The sequence below is a fragment of the Cervus canadensis genome, chromosome 24 (assembly GCF_019320065.1).
Source record: "Cervus canadensis isolate Bull #8, Minnesota chromosome 24, ASM1932006v1, whole genome shotgun sequence".
NCBI classification, from domain to species: domain Eukaryota; kingdom Metazoa; phylum Chordata; class Mammalia; order Artiodactyla; family Cervidae; genus Cervus; species Cervus canadensis.
In genome coordinates, this window is record NC_057409.1 from 52,811,769 (window position 1) to 52,827,333 (window position 15,565).

At 37.7% G+C, this 15,565-nt stretch overlaps 1 protein-coding gene and 1 non-coding gene across 2 annotated transcripts in view; one reads left to right on the forward strand and one right to left on the reverse strand.

Annotated features, from left to right (window-relative positions):
- Positions 1-15,348, forward strand: part of TMEFF2 (transmembrane protein with EGF like and two follistatin like domains 2) — a 284,169-nt gene extending 268,821 nt beyond the window's left edge. The window contains exons 8-10 of the mRNA XM_043445865.1: positions 10,253-10,376; positions 11,933-12,091; positions 15,022-15,348. Coding sequence (XP_043301800.1) covers positions 10,253-10,376; positions 11,933-12,091; positions 15,022-15,118 — 380 coding nt within the window. The 3' untranslated portion in view covers positions 15,119-15,348. The remainder of the gene's footprint in view (positions 1-10,252; positions 10,377-11,932; positions 12,092-15,021) is intronic.
- TRNAW-CCA lies at positions 9,189-9,261 on the reverse strand. Its single transcript has one exon. It is a non-coding gene; the product is annotated as a tRNA-Trp (tRNA).
- Positions 15,349-15,565: the final 217 nt, after the last annotated feature.

The window sequence follows — 15,565 nt, forward strand, 5'->3', positions numbered from 1 at the left end:
GCTGTATCAAATTACTGATTACTAAAAGACTGAAACAGTTGAGCTCTGAGAAGAATAGCTAAATTTTAGCAACAAAGATGTTGTTGGCTGACCTTGTCATAACAGGTTCTCTGAAGGGATGACCAGAGAGTGTGGTGGGTTAAAGAGTATGTGGGAGTTAGCTCAGGAAGTGAAGAATGGGAGCAGAGATAGCACTCTTAAGAAGTTCAGCAGTAAATGGGGAAAAGGAGACAAGAGGTCTACCAAGGGACATGGATTGAGAGAGGTTGGTGAATTTTTATCTTAAGATGGAAGATACTTGAAAATATTTAAATACTGATGGCTGGAAGCAAAAAGTAAAGATAAAGATATTGGAGAGAAAGGAAATAATTGATGGAGAGAACACTTGGGGATGGAGGGGTTGGGATGCATGATAGTTTGTCCCTCAACAAGAAATCTCTCCCACGGTAGAAAGAAGAAAAATAAAAGATTGCTTTTCAAAGCATCAGTGGGATCGAGGTGAGGTAAAGAGTCAGGAGTTATAAAAAGTAAACAGTAAATAAGATGTGGAAGCCAGATGTTGTCCTGTATTTTAATAAGTTCTTAAATGCACAGTCTGCATGCTATACTGGAAAGAGCCCTAGTTTTGATGCCAATTCTGCTTATCAATTGTGTAAATTTCTGAGACAAGTAATGAAGCTTATTTGACCTTCAGTTTCATCATCTATATAAAATGAGATTTTTATAAATCTGCTTTGAAGGGCTATATTAAGGAACATATTTTTGTCAGGTTAAGTATTAACACAATGCTAGGCATGTTGTAGATTCTCCAGGAATTGTAGATATACTTATCATCCTGTCTTGGGAATCTGTTTTCTTGGCTGTGTTTAGAAAACAACAAGCAAAATCATCTGGAAACAACCAATAGATATATATTACACATAGTACATAGCACAGTGCCAGACACATAGTAGATATTTAAGAAATATTGATATAATACATTACCAGTTTTTTGGTTCTTATCTACATTATCAAAATCCTTACAATTTTCTGCTATTTCAGTGAAAGCTTCAGTATAAATCCTCCTCATTCTCTGTTGGCTAATAATTTCAGAGTCACACAGGAGAACAAAGGTGTCACCTGAGAAGGTTTATCTCAACTATTCATCCATTTGCTGCATATGCAGCCCATAAAGGAAAAAAAGAGCTTGACTCACTTAGCTCAGAAGGCAAATGTGGATAGGATCTGAGCCCTCTGTTACTGGTGTTGTCATTTTCAACATTGTCACCCAAGAAGCTGATGAAGAAGGGACACCCAGATTAGCCACTGAGCCAATAAGTTTGGCCAGAAATGCTTAGGTTTAGTTCAAGACAAAAGAAAAGGGGGAGGAGAGTATCCTTGACGTAAAATAGCTTCCCAGGATTCTTTCTTTCTCTGAGGTTCACAGTAAACTTTGTCTTGGAAGAGAACAGCATTGCTGCAGCAATAGCTCAGTGGGGAAAGCTGAAACAGACTGCCCCAGATAAGCTTAAGGCAACTCCAACTCTGGACTCCTGAGAGACTAATGAACCATAGATCCCTGCCTCTTCCCAAGGCCTGATGTTTATGAAGTGTTGTCGAAGAGATTGGAAGTTCCATAAAATACTATATTTTTAAAAGGTCTTCAAGCTTAATCCTCTAAACCTATAGGAGTTACCCACTTGCTGAGTGTTAATAGGCTTTTGACTGAATGGTGAAGTTTGTTAAAGGACCATTACAGGCAGAGTGTAGTTCCCCCAGTAGCACGCACTCTTCACTCTCGGGAGGGCTCTGCCATCTGAAGCCACGCAGGGCGATTTTAAGGCAAGAGACAGAGAAATGGCTAAAGATCTGCTTATTTTCCTCTCGATAACAAACAACTTCTATTTTTCCTTTTTTATCTTCGAGGTCGGGAATTTCTGGCTAGACACAAGTATGAAACTTGTGATGTCAAATTCTTAAATGTGTTAATACTGTATTTGGATGTCATAAGTTAAAATGATATATACAAGTTTCTTTCCCAGGATTTTATAGATTTCTCAGCTTTTCTCCATATAAATACATTACCAGTAGAAACTGAGATAATAAAAGCACATGAAAATAATCATCCAGTATTGTTCCATTTCATTCACTCCAGTCCCCAAATTACTATGTCTATTTCAGACACTGATACTTTTTCCGATTTAAATTCAAGCAATTCTTGAATAATGCCATTAAGGGTCTTGCCTGAGAATCTAGTAACATGAAACTTAGTTTTCTTCCATTTTCATTTTATGTCCAATAAGAATTTTTATATATCCAAGTGATGATGTAGATAATCACATTTCACATTTTATATTAGTGCCTGATCAACAGTACAATCAGAAAGAATTTCTCTGCATCCCCATCCATCCTGCTCCCAACTCATATTTTTGCTTCATTAGCAAATTTTAGGATCAAAATATTTCCAATTACTCTTCTGAAAAAATAGGATAATATTCAACTTGCAGAAGAAATGTAGCACTTGAAAGACGTGATCTCTGTTTTGAGGTTATTTTTTCTAAATCTTTAACAGATGAAATAGCTGATGATACTGTTATTCCCAGACCGGGCCTCTGCTCTTGACAAAACTTTAGAATTGATTGTGTCCTTACATGCCTCCATGTTCCTTGTGCTAAGCTGTCACTTTTAGAGAGCATTCTCATTTTACTGTCCTAGAGGCTTAAAAAAGGAGAGACTCTTCTCATCTACTCATCTGTGCCTTGAAGAAACTATGACAGCAGGTGAGGCTATTATAGAATTTGTTAAGTTGCAAGAAATCAGATTGCATTACATTCAGAATCCGTTCAATTGGAATGCTTTTCTGGTCTTTAAAAAAGTTCGATTGCAATTCAAGCTAGCTATGAGGTTTTCCTGCCACCTCAGATGTTTATACCTGATAAGATAAGGACAGGAAATCATAAGAATTGTATATCTTCTTTGAAACCAACTCTAATCAACAAGGGGACCTTCATGCCTTTACTTCTAAATTCATAATTTGTTTCCTGTCTTGGGCACAAAATAAATATAATGGGAAAAAAGATAATTTTTATTTTTCTAGTTGATTGAATAAAACTGTTTTTAAACTTCTTTAGCAATAGGGCAGTAAGCAAGAGAAGAATAAAATCAAGTAATCACAACAGGTGTGTAGGTATAGGACTATCTCAAGTTGCTAGGGTTTCCTTGTACTGTTATAAATATGAAAAATAAAAGTATTAAATAAAGACACCCAAAATGGAAACTTCATTTTTCTGGAAAAATGCGGCACATTTTGTGTACCCACAGGAAAAGAGACTTGAGAAAATAATACACATTGTACAATTCATATGCATCCATTTGTCAAGATAATTCGTGACATTGAAAACTGAAGTAAGAGCCACAACATTTTTTTCCCCACAAGGAAGACAATACGTGGTGAAGATCATTTTATGCTAGAATGTCTGAATTACAGACATAGTAAATATTTAAGATATCTTCAGTTCAGTCGCTCAGTCGTGTCCGACTCTTTGCGACCTCATGAATCGCAGCACGCCAGGCCTCCCTACCTATCACCAACTCCCAGAGTCCACCCAAACCCATGTCCATTGAGTTGGTGATGCCATCCAGCCATCTCATCCTCTGTCGTCCCCTTCTCCTCCTGCCCCCAGTCCCTCCCAGCATCAGGGTCTTTTCCAATGAGTCAACTCTTCACATGAGGTGGCCAAAGTATTGGAGTTTCAGCTTCAACATCAGTCCTTCCAATGAACACCCAGGATTGATCTCCTTTAGGATGGACTGGTTGGATGACCTTGCAGTCCAAGGGACTCTCAAGAGTCTTCTCCAACACCACAGTTCAAAAGCATCAATTCTTCAGCACTCAGCTATCTTCACCGTCCAACTCTCACATCCATACATGACCACTGGAAAAACCATAGCCTTGACCAGACGGACCTTTGTTGGCAAAGCAATGTCTCTGCTTTTTAATATGCTATCTAGGTTGGTCATAACTTTCCTTCCAAGGAGGAAGCGTCTTTTAATTTCATGGCTGCAGTCACCATCTGCAGTGATTTTGGAGCCCCAAAAAATAAAGTCTGTTATTGTTTCCACTGTTTCCCCATCTATTTCCCATGAAGTGATGGGACCAGATGCCATGATCTTAGTTTTCTGAATGTTGAGCTTTAAGCCAACTTTTTCACTCTCCTCCTTCACTTTCATCAAGAGGCTTTTTAGCTCCTCTTCACTTTCTGCCATAAGGGTGGTATCATCTGCATATCTGAGGTTATTGATATTTCTCCTGGCAATCTTGATTCCAGCTTGTGCTTCTTCCAGCCCAGCGTTTCTCATGATGTACTCTGCATATAAGTTAAATAAGATATTTTACACCCTTTAAAATAGTAAAATGTCCCCATAATTTAGGCAAAGTGATTTTCTTATCTAAATAATGTCCTTATTTCTCTACTTCCTTTTCCTAGGATATCGAAAATAATATTTTTCAAGAAATATTAATATTAGTAATTTATTGCAAGTAAATATTCATATTACAAATAAATATTACTCTTAAAAGTCAAAGAACCTAGAGGTCTGAAACAATCCAATCTACCGTTAACACTCTATAGTATCTGAGAAATAGTAACACATCTGAAAAATTTTCACACAAACTCACCACTTCACTCTTTAACTCATTTCCCCTATTGAACAGCTCTGGTTGCTTAAAAATGTGCAGTGGAAATCTGCCTCCCTAAAGCATCCTCTAAATTCTGATGATATCTCTAGGATTTTTCCAACTTACTCTAAAAGCCTTACACAGAATCAGACTCCTCCTGGGGAATCGAGAGCCTAAAAACTTTGTAGCCATATTCTAAAGAAAGTCCTGAGGCTTCCCTGGTGGTTCAGTGGTAAAGAATCCTCCTGCCAATGCAAGAGACGTGGGTTTGATCCCTGTCCGGGGAGATCCCACATGCCTCGGAGCACAAAGCCAGTGTGCCACAACTACTGAGCCTGTGCTCTGGAACCTGGGAACCGCAACTACTGAAGCTCGCATACCTAGAACCAGTGCTCCGAAACGAGAAAGCACTGCAATGAGAAGCCTGCACGCTGCAAGTAGAGAGTAGCCCCTACTCACCACAACTAGAGAAATGCCTGTGCAGCCACAAAGCCCTAGCACAGCCAAAAATAAATTTTAAAAATTATATATTTTTTAAAAATCCTGATTAAAGCAAAATAGGAATATCTCCAGACAAATATCATCTTACCAGCCCCCAAAGTCTTCCCAGACTGTGATGCACCGTGGATAGGGTCTGGTCCTTGAGCCTCTAGGTGCAGAAAATTTGATCTTACAAACCCTCAGAATTCAGTAGGCTGAAGCAAGGTGACTTGTGCCCCTAACATGTATGGAAGCGCAGAACCAATCAGTTCACTCCAATGAAATATATAACTGTCAAATGGATAAGATGGCCAGGTGGTAGTGTCAAAGCCATTCCCAGTGTGTCGGCTGCATAAATGTCCAGTTATTTTAAGACTGTTTAGGAAGCAGAACATCAAAACAAGAGAACTCGGTTGTTGACTAAGTGAATATTTCATAGCATCAGACACTAACAGTCTAGTGCAGCCATATCTGCAGCTGGGGACTGGGTTTACTAGTTAAAGTTGGCTTCTCAGGGCCCAGAAGCCTGAGAGCACTGGAACAGGTGATACAACTTGACATTCAGATGCTTCTTTTGCCAAGCTCTAACCCTTATCCTAAGGGAATCCACCTTCCTTCAGACATTGGGATAGTTTTAGTTGAATTTTACAGTCACATTTCTGCTTAGTAGATAATGTCTTGCTTTGACAGATTAATTCCTGAATGACATCTTGTTTCTAACTTTGGGGGAAGAAAGTAGGGGTAATGAAAAACACATGCACACACACCCTACTCCGGGCTGTACTGATTGAAGTCTCTGAATTGCTATGCCTGGCTCTGTCCACTTTCTGTCGACTTATCTTACTAGACTTGTGATTAAAGCCAGGTTTTGCCATTCACCATTTCTTCTGTCTCTTCAGCTTGCCGTGTCTCTTTCCCTGAAAGCATCAGGACAGAAACCATACATGTAGCTCTGTTTTAAAGCAGCCTACTTCTATAGCTCTTGACTGGAATGCTTACTAGCAATGGGCATACAGCCCTATGAGTTCTGCTGCAAGTAACTCAGATTATACCAGAAACTGTTCCTTTAAGAAGTCAGGATCTCATTCAGAACAAACCATTTGTAAACATTTAAAACAAGAAACTGGACAAAGATTTTAAACAAAGATATGAAAAGTTTCTAGCATCATCACTCGCTCTCCTAGAAGAAGGCGCACAATCCTTACATTAAATCTCTTTTTAAATGGAGAAGAGAAAAGTTGATACGTAAATCATCAACCACTGGAGAAAACATACAGACTTCCAAAGTGTCGTTTTTCTATGATTTAAAATCTTTAAATGCTTTGTTATTGCTTCAGTACCTATGCATAAACATCAGGATCACAAATGCCCACTGTGGTTCATACACACATTTGGTTTGTATATTAGATTTCTGCGTTTCTACTCTTCTTAATACACTCAAATCTCATTTCTGAAACATGTCTATTGCATTACTAGAAGTGGTTATATATTCAGGTTTTCAATCAACTGGTTTGCTTGTTTGGGTTGACTATAAATTTGTTGACATATATTGATGATTCCTCATTTTCTTGCCCAGGGATCATTTCTTCTACTCATTTATTTTCAATCTAACTTTCTTATTTGACAGTATCCTATGAGCAGCATAACAGAGCACTCCAAGCTCATAAGGAATGGTGTAAACTAATTAGCAGATTTTATGATGGAGACTATTGCCCTCCCACTTGATCATCCTGTCTGGATAATGAACTCTGTGAAAACATCCAGCTCTTACTACAGTAAGGCAACAATACCACTCAGACAAGCTCTCATTTTGCCCTTAAACTTTAGCTCCTAATTGTGGACATGGTACAAATTCAGAAAAAAACAAAAAACAGTATGGGGTGAGGGACAGAGTTAAAAATAAAATAGCCTTAAAAATGGATCTGAGTTAATCTGAAAGAGACACGTGCACCCCAATGTTCATCGCAGCACTGTTTATAATAGCCAGGACATGGAAGCAACCTAGATGCCCATCAGCAGACGAATGGATAAGGAAGCTGTGGTACATATACACCATGGAATATTACTCAGCTGTTAAAAAGAATTCATTTGAATCAGTTCTAATGAGATGGATGAAACTGGAGCCCATTATACAGAGTGAAGTAAGCCAGAAAGATAAAGACCATTACAGTATACTAACACATATATATGGAATTTAGAAAGATGGTAACGATAACCCTATATGCAAAACAGAAAAAGAGACACAGATGTACAGAACAGACTTTTGGACTCTGTGGGAGAAGGCGAGGGTGGGATGTTTCGAGAGAACAGCATCGAAACATGTATATTATCTAGGGTGAAACAGATCACCAGCCCAGGTTGGATGCATGAGACAAGTGCTCGGGCCTGGTGCACTGGGAAGACCCAGAGGAATCGGGTGGAGAGGGAGGTGGGAGGGGGGATCGGGATGGGGAATACATGTAAATCCATGGCTGATTCATGTCAATGTGTGACAAAAACCACTACCATATTGTAAAGTAATTAGCCTCCAACCAATAAAAATAAATGAAAAAATTAAATAATTAAATAAATAAATAAAAATGGATCTGAGTTAAGAAAATCTTGATCTTCTTTTCTTCATCTCTACTTTTGCAACTGACGGAAAAATAAAATAGCCCTAATAAGATGTGTTTGAAAAAGACAACTACTGAAATCACAGTATATACGTGGATTGTAGGGAAGTTACAGAAACCTCCCCGACATGCAGGTGTGCGGAAGCACTGAAGGGTTACTAACGAACACTAAATAGAAGGTTGAATAGTTTGTTCTGGGGAGAAGATCCAGAAATAAGAGTGGAAATAAGTGCTGGTTCATTACATCAGCAGTGAGGCTGGCAAACCCCACTGCTAAAGTCATCTTTCAGCAGCAGGTGTGCGGTTTGTCCACTCTGGCTTACTGCCTCCTGACCAAGGCACAGGATGAGTCCAGTCTCCATGGCTTCATGAATGACCACAAGCCCTCTCAAGGTGGATCCAAATTCCGCAGTCATCCTGCTTCCATTTTGGTCACATACCCCCATATTGGAAATCTGACTCCACACTATCCATTTCAGGTTGGGTGTTATTTGCTTCCTGCAGGCACTATTTGTTACCAAAAACACCATAGTGACTTGGAAGAATGGAAGAAACCAGAAGACAAAGTTCTATATATTTGTCTTTTCTATGAAAATGGTTCTTGCAGTTTAATAGTAATTATCAAAGTAGAAATATTACAGTGCAAACAAAAGATCACCTAAATAGGTAAAGAGACACAGATGTGAAACAAAGGAATGGTTGAAATGCCATCGCCAGTCTCTTCAGCATCCTTATGATTAGTCCTTTATTCTTTGGGTATGCAATTTGAAATATTACCCTCATACCTATGTGTACAAATATCCCTATTCAAGAAAGCATGTAACATATTTAACAATTTACTTCAAACTTTAATATTTTTCAGATGACAACCTAGGTATTAAAATTTAAAGGTATTTTATAGCTCTGCTTAAACATAAATAATACATTTGTCTACTTCACTAATACTGAAGGAACATTTTTTTCTCATGATGAATATAGTAATCATCTGTGATGGACAGTAAGGGGCTTCCCCAGTGGCTCAGCAGTAAAGAATCTGCCTGCAGTGCCTGAGCCGCAGAAGACCCAGGTTTGATCCCTAGGTTGGGAAGATCCCCTGGAGGAGGGCACAGCAACCCACTCCAGTGTTCTTGCCTAGAGAATCCCATGGACAGAGGAGCCTGGCAGGTTCATGGAGTCACAAAGAGTCAGACTCGACTGAAGTGACCTGGCATGCACACATGATGGACAGTAAAAAATTATAAGAATGCACTATAATAAAAGAAAAGCTATACCCCTGTATAGAAATTGTAGGAGGTAATCTGTTTCATAAAAATAGTAATTTATTCTCAATCTTCCATCGCTGGAAAAACCCATACTGCTGACCAATTACTGCGGTCCTGAAAAAAGCATTATTATTTTTATACTTTGGGGGCCATGCAACATGGCATGTGGGATCTTAGCTCCCTGAACAGGGATCAAACCTGTGCCCCTTGCATTGGAAGCTTGAAGTCTTAACCACTGGACCACCAGGGAAGTGAAAAGTCAAGAGACTTACATTTCTCATACTTTAGGCAAGAATCTTAAAGTATATCAGGTCTCAGATTATAGAAGAAACTCAAAAAAGGCAAAACTTTACATTATAAAACGAACATGTAAAGAATCAAAAGACTGCTTATAGATGGTATTACAAACGGGAAGCAAATGTATTTAAACTAACAAAGGTCAGGAAAAATATTTACTATCTTTATAGAAACATGAGAAAACAAGGTTTAATGACAGAGGAAAGGGTTCATTTTAGAACAGAAGTTTTTTCTTTATCATAAGTTTAAGTTTCACATGACATTGTAAACATAGGCCAAATATTATGAATTAGAATATACTCACAGCATTTAGAAATACTGTGTTAGGATCTATATAAGTGATTCTGAAATAACGTTTGCTCTTTCAATAGCATTATTTAGGCAATAAGAAAATGTGCGGGTGCTAGGAAAATTCATGTTCACTGTAGATGAAAAAAGCCTGAAAGAATACATTTGTTGAAATTTGCATTTGGTTTGGAAAACTTCTGTTTAACAATTGAACACGGCCATATTTTAACTTTTAAGCTCCCCCATGGAGAGAGTGTCAAGGCACTGCAGCAATTTACTTTTAGGGACATTATGCGGGGTTCTGAAATTCACAAAATAGGATATTTCTTCCTGAATTATTTTATGATCAATGTACTGTCTCTACACAAGAAAAGTTAAAGCTGTCTGACAACTCATAGAAACATTACTGGCTCTTAAAGATGTAGGAAATTACATAAAAGCATGAAAAGCACTGGGTAATTTTGCAGTTTCATCTCGAAACACAATTGAAAGACATCTTTCAGTTCTTTCTCCGCCTTTCTTCTGAAATATGGCCTTTTAATTCTTGCCCTTTTAAATATTTTTGCCTACTGTAGCTTTGCTTCTTAATATCCTGGTTGATCTTACGAGGCTAAGAAAGTATTTACAGGGGATGTTGCTTTTATCTGTATTCACAGAGAATGCTAACAAATTAGAAGAAAGTGCCAGAGAACACCACATCCCTTGCCCAGAACACTACAATGGCTTCTGCATGCACGGGAAGTGTGAACATTCTATCAATATGCAGGAGCCATCTTGCAGGTAAGGATTTCACCCTTTAACTTTTAAATGCATAAAGTAAAAATATAGAAACTAAATTCTGGATGGCATCTGCCTGAGTGGGTGATCAGCAGCCACTCTTTTTTCTGCCTCTCCTACACACACACACACAAGAAAACAATATATGTGTACCTTCCATACCCAAGTACTATGTAACACATCATTATATACACTCTGCTGGTAGAATTTTAAATTGTACCTTGGGCATTACAAGTTCCTTAAAGTCACGGCCTCCTCTGGTTCATTCACCACTCTTTCCCATGGATGCAGAGCAGTGCTTGGCACAGATTAGAGACTTGACAAATATTTCTCAAATGACTGGATGAGGCCTCACTCTAAGTCAGATAACATGGTTGCTTTGGGTAGGTCATCTTTTCCAAAATAATGGCATATACGAGTGGCAAATGGTGAAATAGGTTGCATATTGCTATACAGGGAAAGGAGTGTCACTCTCTTTTTCTCTTCCCTCCCTTCTCCCCCTCCCCTTTTCATCTCTTTCCCCTCCTTCTTCTTTTTCTTCTTCTTATCCTTCTTTCTTCCTTCCTTCCTCTCTCTCTCTTTTTCTCAAGATCTGTCTTCCTTTCATATTTTCCTTCACTGAGCACATGAGCACCTGCCTTCCAGCAGAGTCGGGCAGACTGAGGAGCGGCTCCTGCTGTTCTGTCATTCCCAGCAGAGCTGTCGTTATTAAATCCTTCTGATGCAGAAACCACAGATCCTAGGATATAGTTATGAGACATTCAAAGTGAGATACTGAAATAGTTGCACAAAGTCAATGACAGTTGATCCCCACTAGTGTTCTTCTCATGTGAGCTGTTTCCTCATTTCATGGTCAACTGCTGATTCTAGCACATCTACCTGAGCTTTCTGATGGGGGCTGAGTGACAGAGAGGCAGTCTTCATTCTCAGATGACTACACATGGGCTTGTTTTGCTAAACCTTTCTGCCTACATTGTAATTACCTTTTTACTACTGAAATTTAACTCTCTAACATAAGCAGACAACTTTATGACCAGTAAATTAAAGAAATCAGTCTTGCCGTACCTCTGCCCCTAACATATGTTTTAACACATTCTAACTGTTCAATAGAGAATGCTTTATCCAAAAAATAAATAAATAGCACTATTTTTTATACTCATGTCATCAGGAATAAGCCTTTCCCCAAGTAATTATGTTGACTTAGGTTAATTAAAGAGCAAGTTAAATAAAATGTAAAGCTCACCTGAAAAAAATAGAAAGAACAGTTATTCCTGGGCTTCTATCATCCCCCTATACTATCACTATCATCTACCAACCCTCCTATCTTCAAACTCTATTATTATAAGTATAAAAAGAAACCACATATCTTTGAAATAAAAAACACAAAGATATCTTAATGAAAATAAGTATTTGAGAAACAAGTCTACGAAGTACTATTTTTTAAAGGCAGGAAAAGGAAACAAAAGGCCCTAATTTCAAAATGAAGAGAAATAGCCATGGGCCAACTATAAAAATGAGCACAGCAGCTTTAGGTAACTGGACGCTATCATTTATTCCAGGTGTGATGCTGGTTATACTGGGCAACACTGCGAGAAAAAGGATTACAGTGTACTGTACGTTGTTCCTGGCCCTGTCCGATTTCAGTACGTCTTAATCGCAGCTGTGATTGGAACGATTCAGATTGCCGTCATCTGTGTGGTGGTTCTTTGCATCACAAGGTCAGTAACTATACTCAGTGGTCACCCACATAAAGGGATACATCACTCCTCCTCGTCTGAGTCGGATCACTCTAATTACAGGTCCCTTCATGGACTCCGCAACCATCCATTCTCTAGAGCCCTATCTCCTCATCATAACATTTAAATAGCCAAATGGAAAGACAATGACTTTCCTGCTGAAGTAGTACAAATTCTTTCCTTATTTTTGCATTTTGATGAGGATTATTTATTTTCTAAGCAAAGGCCTTTTCTTTCCTCTTCTAATGTGTGATGCCAGTCTTTGTTTAAATATGCTCTTCACTTCTAACTATAAAGTCAGTCTTCATTCAGACTACTAACAGACTGTTTAAATGACCAGCATTTCCTTACTCAGGCTTCCTAGTGGCTCAGAAGGTAAAGAATCCACCTGCAATGCAGAAGACCCAGGTTCAATCCACGGGTTGGGAAGATCTCAGCTTGCCAAATAAGATCAGAATAGATTTTATAGAAGACCTAGAAAAATATTAAATTATAGCTCTCACTTATAGCACTTATATTTCTAAGTATAACTCTAAGGTATAACCTTTTTTAACTTATTTGATATAAACAACAAATACATGTTTATCTTAACTTAGCAAAATAACTTTAATCACAAAATTCAAAGAAAATAATTATAGTGAGAATGATCATGTTGTAGTACATGAAAACCTTTGATACGTGGAAACACACAGCAAATTTCACAAGAAACTTTCATATCAAACCCCAGAACAATCAAACAGTAATTATTTCCTGGAGAGTTGGGTTGAGAGAAATACAGAGATCTCATCCAGTTTCAACAGAAAAAAAGAATAATTACTAATCTCTGACAATGGGCTTGGAGTAGAGGACAGAGCCCGGGTAAGTGCTTAACTTCATTAGCGTGTAAATTCATGGTAACCAAGAAATAAATTCCAGACCAGATGCATATTATTTATATCCTGGTCTAACCAGAAATGTTACTGAAGATATTCTGTTCTGATCTGATTTCACTCTGCTCAAGAGAAGAGTTCCAAGGAAGTTTTTCAAGGTTTCTGCCAAATTCACAAGGCATTTAGACTTTCAATCGTTTGTGCGGCTCTACGGTAAATCAAAATGTTTCCCAAAAAATTATTTTCAGAAGACAAGAAAATAAAAGTATCATATCTGTAGAAAATAAAAGTCCTAATATATCTCAGTATCTGTATTGTGCTATCTTCTTTGAGGACAAGTGTGGCATTTGCTCTTGAAAAAAGACAAAATGTGGTTCCTAAATCCTTCCCTGGCCTAAAGGCTTAAGGGAAGATCATCGACGGGAGCTCTGTGCTACTCGAAGCCAAGTTGAGTTCATCAACTCGACTCTCATGTTTAGATGCCAAGTGAGTCAATGGATTACATTCAGATAGATTCTGGGGAGTGTAAAAATAACTTAAACCAAAAACACTAAGTGTAAAAGAAAAGATAGAAAAGCATCTAAAACCCAGGAAGTTGTGCCATATTACTCCAAGGGTCTTGAGCCTTCTAATATCTAAGCAATATCAGCATATGAAAAATGAAATTCATATGTAATAGATCTAATCTCATAACAATTTGATTTGCTACTTCATGTACTAACAAAAATGCAGAACTTTCAATGCTTGAGCAGATGTTTAAAAGTCTTATTAATCACAGTTTCATTTCCATACATAATAAAAACAACTGGGATACATAGGGTCCTTATCTCCCCAGAAATTGTGTGTCTCTATGTGTGTGTGTCTGTGTGTGTGTGTCATATATGTGTACACACACAGACACACACACAAATAAATATACATGTGAAAACTTTATGAAGAGGGAACAATTATCCCCATTTTCAAGATAGGCACTCTGAGGTATGAGAAGTCAGCAAGCTGCTGAGTGTACACAGGTTAGCAACCAGGGCAGAAATGAAGTCTAGGTCGCCTAATATCAGAGTGGTGCATTTCATCATTACTCATTCTGCCCCTTCCACTGGTCATGGTGTTTGTATTATGCTATTCAAGATAACCTAAATTGAGCCCCACATTAGGCTGGCCACTTTTTAAGGCACACATCTGTTTTCACTTTCCATGTAAAAACAAAATCTATCTTCTCTTTTGAGGAATGTGGCTTCCAGCTCCATGTTCATTTTGACAGATCTACTTCCCTCTCCAAATCATATATATATACATATATACACTGTATACATTTATTCATATATGAACATATATATGACTATGTATTTTCTGATACTGTATAGGCTGTTATAATAGGATTTTATATGAACTCTATATTATTATTTTTATTTGTATCATCAAAGTATTGCTTTATCATAAAAGATCAGAGCTCTTTAAATAATTTGAGTATTAGCCTTGTATAGAAGCTAAATAATCGGTACCAATTTATGTCTCTAGCTTATAGTATTCATATACAAAAATGATATTAGGTTGAACCAAAACAATATCCCTTTTCTTTACAGATCCTATATTAACAGTTGGCTCATTATCTGGTTTGATAAAATTTAAACTTTGAGCATTGAAATATCAATATAACATTCACCCTTGGGACGTTTAAAATATGAAGTTGTTGAAGACTTTAACGTGAGATTAGATGGGCTCACACTAGCTGGATTGCATTGTGCCGAGTCATTCTTCTTGCCTTAATGAGTAAGCAGTCGCAGACTAGGTACATGTATTCCTCTTGAACTCCCATCTCTGTTCTTCAGTTCTCCTTCATAGACGCTTAAAGACAACTGCAAGGAGAAGCAAAAACAAAACCAAAAACCTCTTCCAAAGTAATTCCAGCTTCTGCTAATAATAAATTCTTACATCTGAAATATTTTAATAATTTGCTTAATCTACAACTTCACTCTGTTTTTGTGGCACTGGACTTCAGGTAATAGCACTGGACTAAGATTTGTAAACTTTCCAACCTTCTAGGAAATGCCCCAGAAGCAACAGAATTCACAGACAGAAGCAAAATACAGGGCACTACAGTTCAGACAACACAACAAGAGCATCCACGAGGTTAATCTAAAGGGAGCATGTTGCACAGTGGCTGGACTACCGAAAAGCTTGGACCACACAATACAGTATTATAGACAAAAGAGTAAGACGAGAGATCTACACATGTTGCCTTGCATTTGTGGTAATCTACACCAATGAAACATGTACTACAGCTATATTTGAATATGTATGGATATATTTGAAATAGTATACATTGTCTTGATGTTTTTTCTGTAATGTAAATAAACTATTTATATCACACAATATAGTTTTTTCTTTCCCATGTATTTGTTATATATAATAAATACTCAGTGATGAGAAAAAATTGGCATTCTTAAATTTGCAGTATCTCATAACTGTAAATATAATCAAGCTAGTACCTCTGTTCAGGCATCCGTATTTTATCTTTCTCCACATCTTGAGACAAAGCATTAGTTTATACAGGACTCAGTGGCTAGGTTTTGAGTGATTCCAAGAT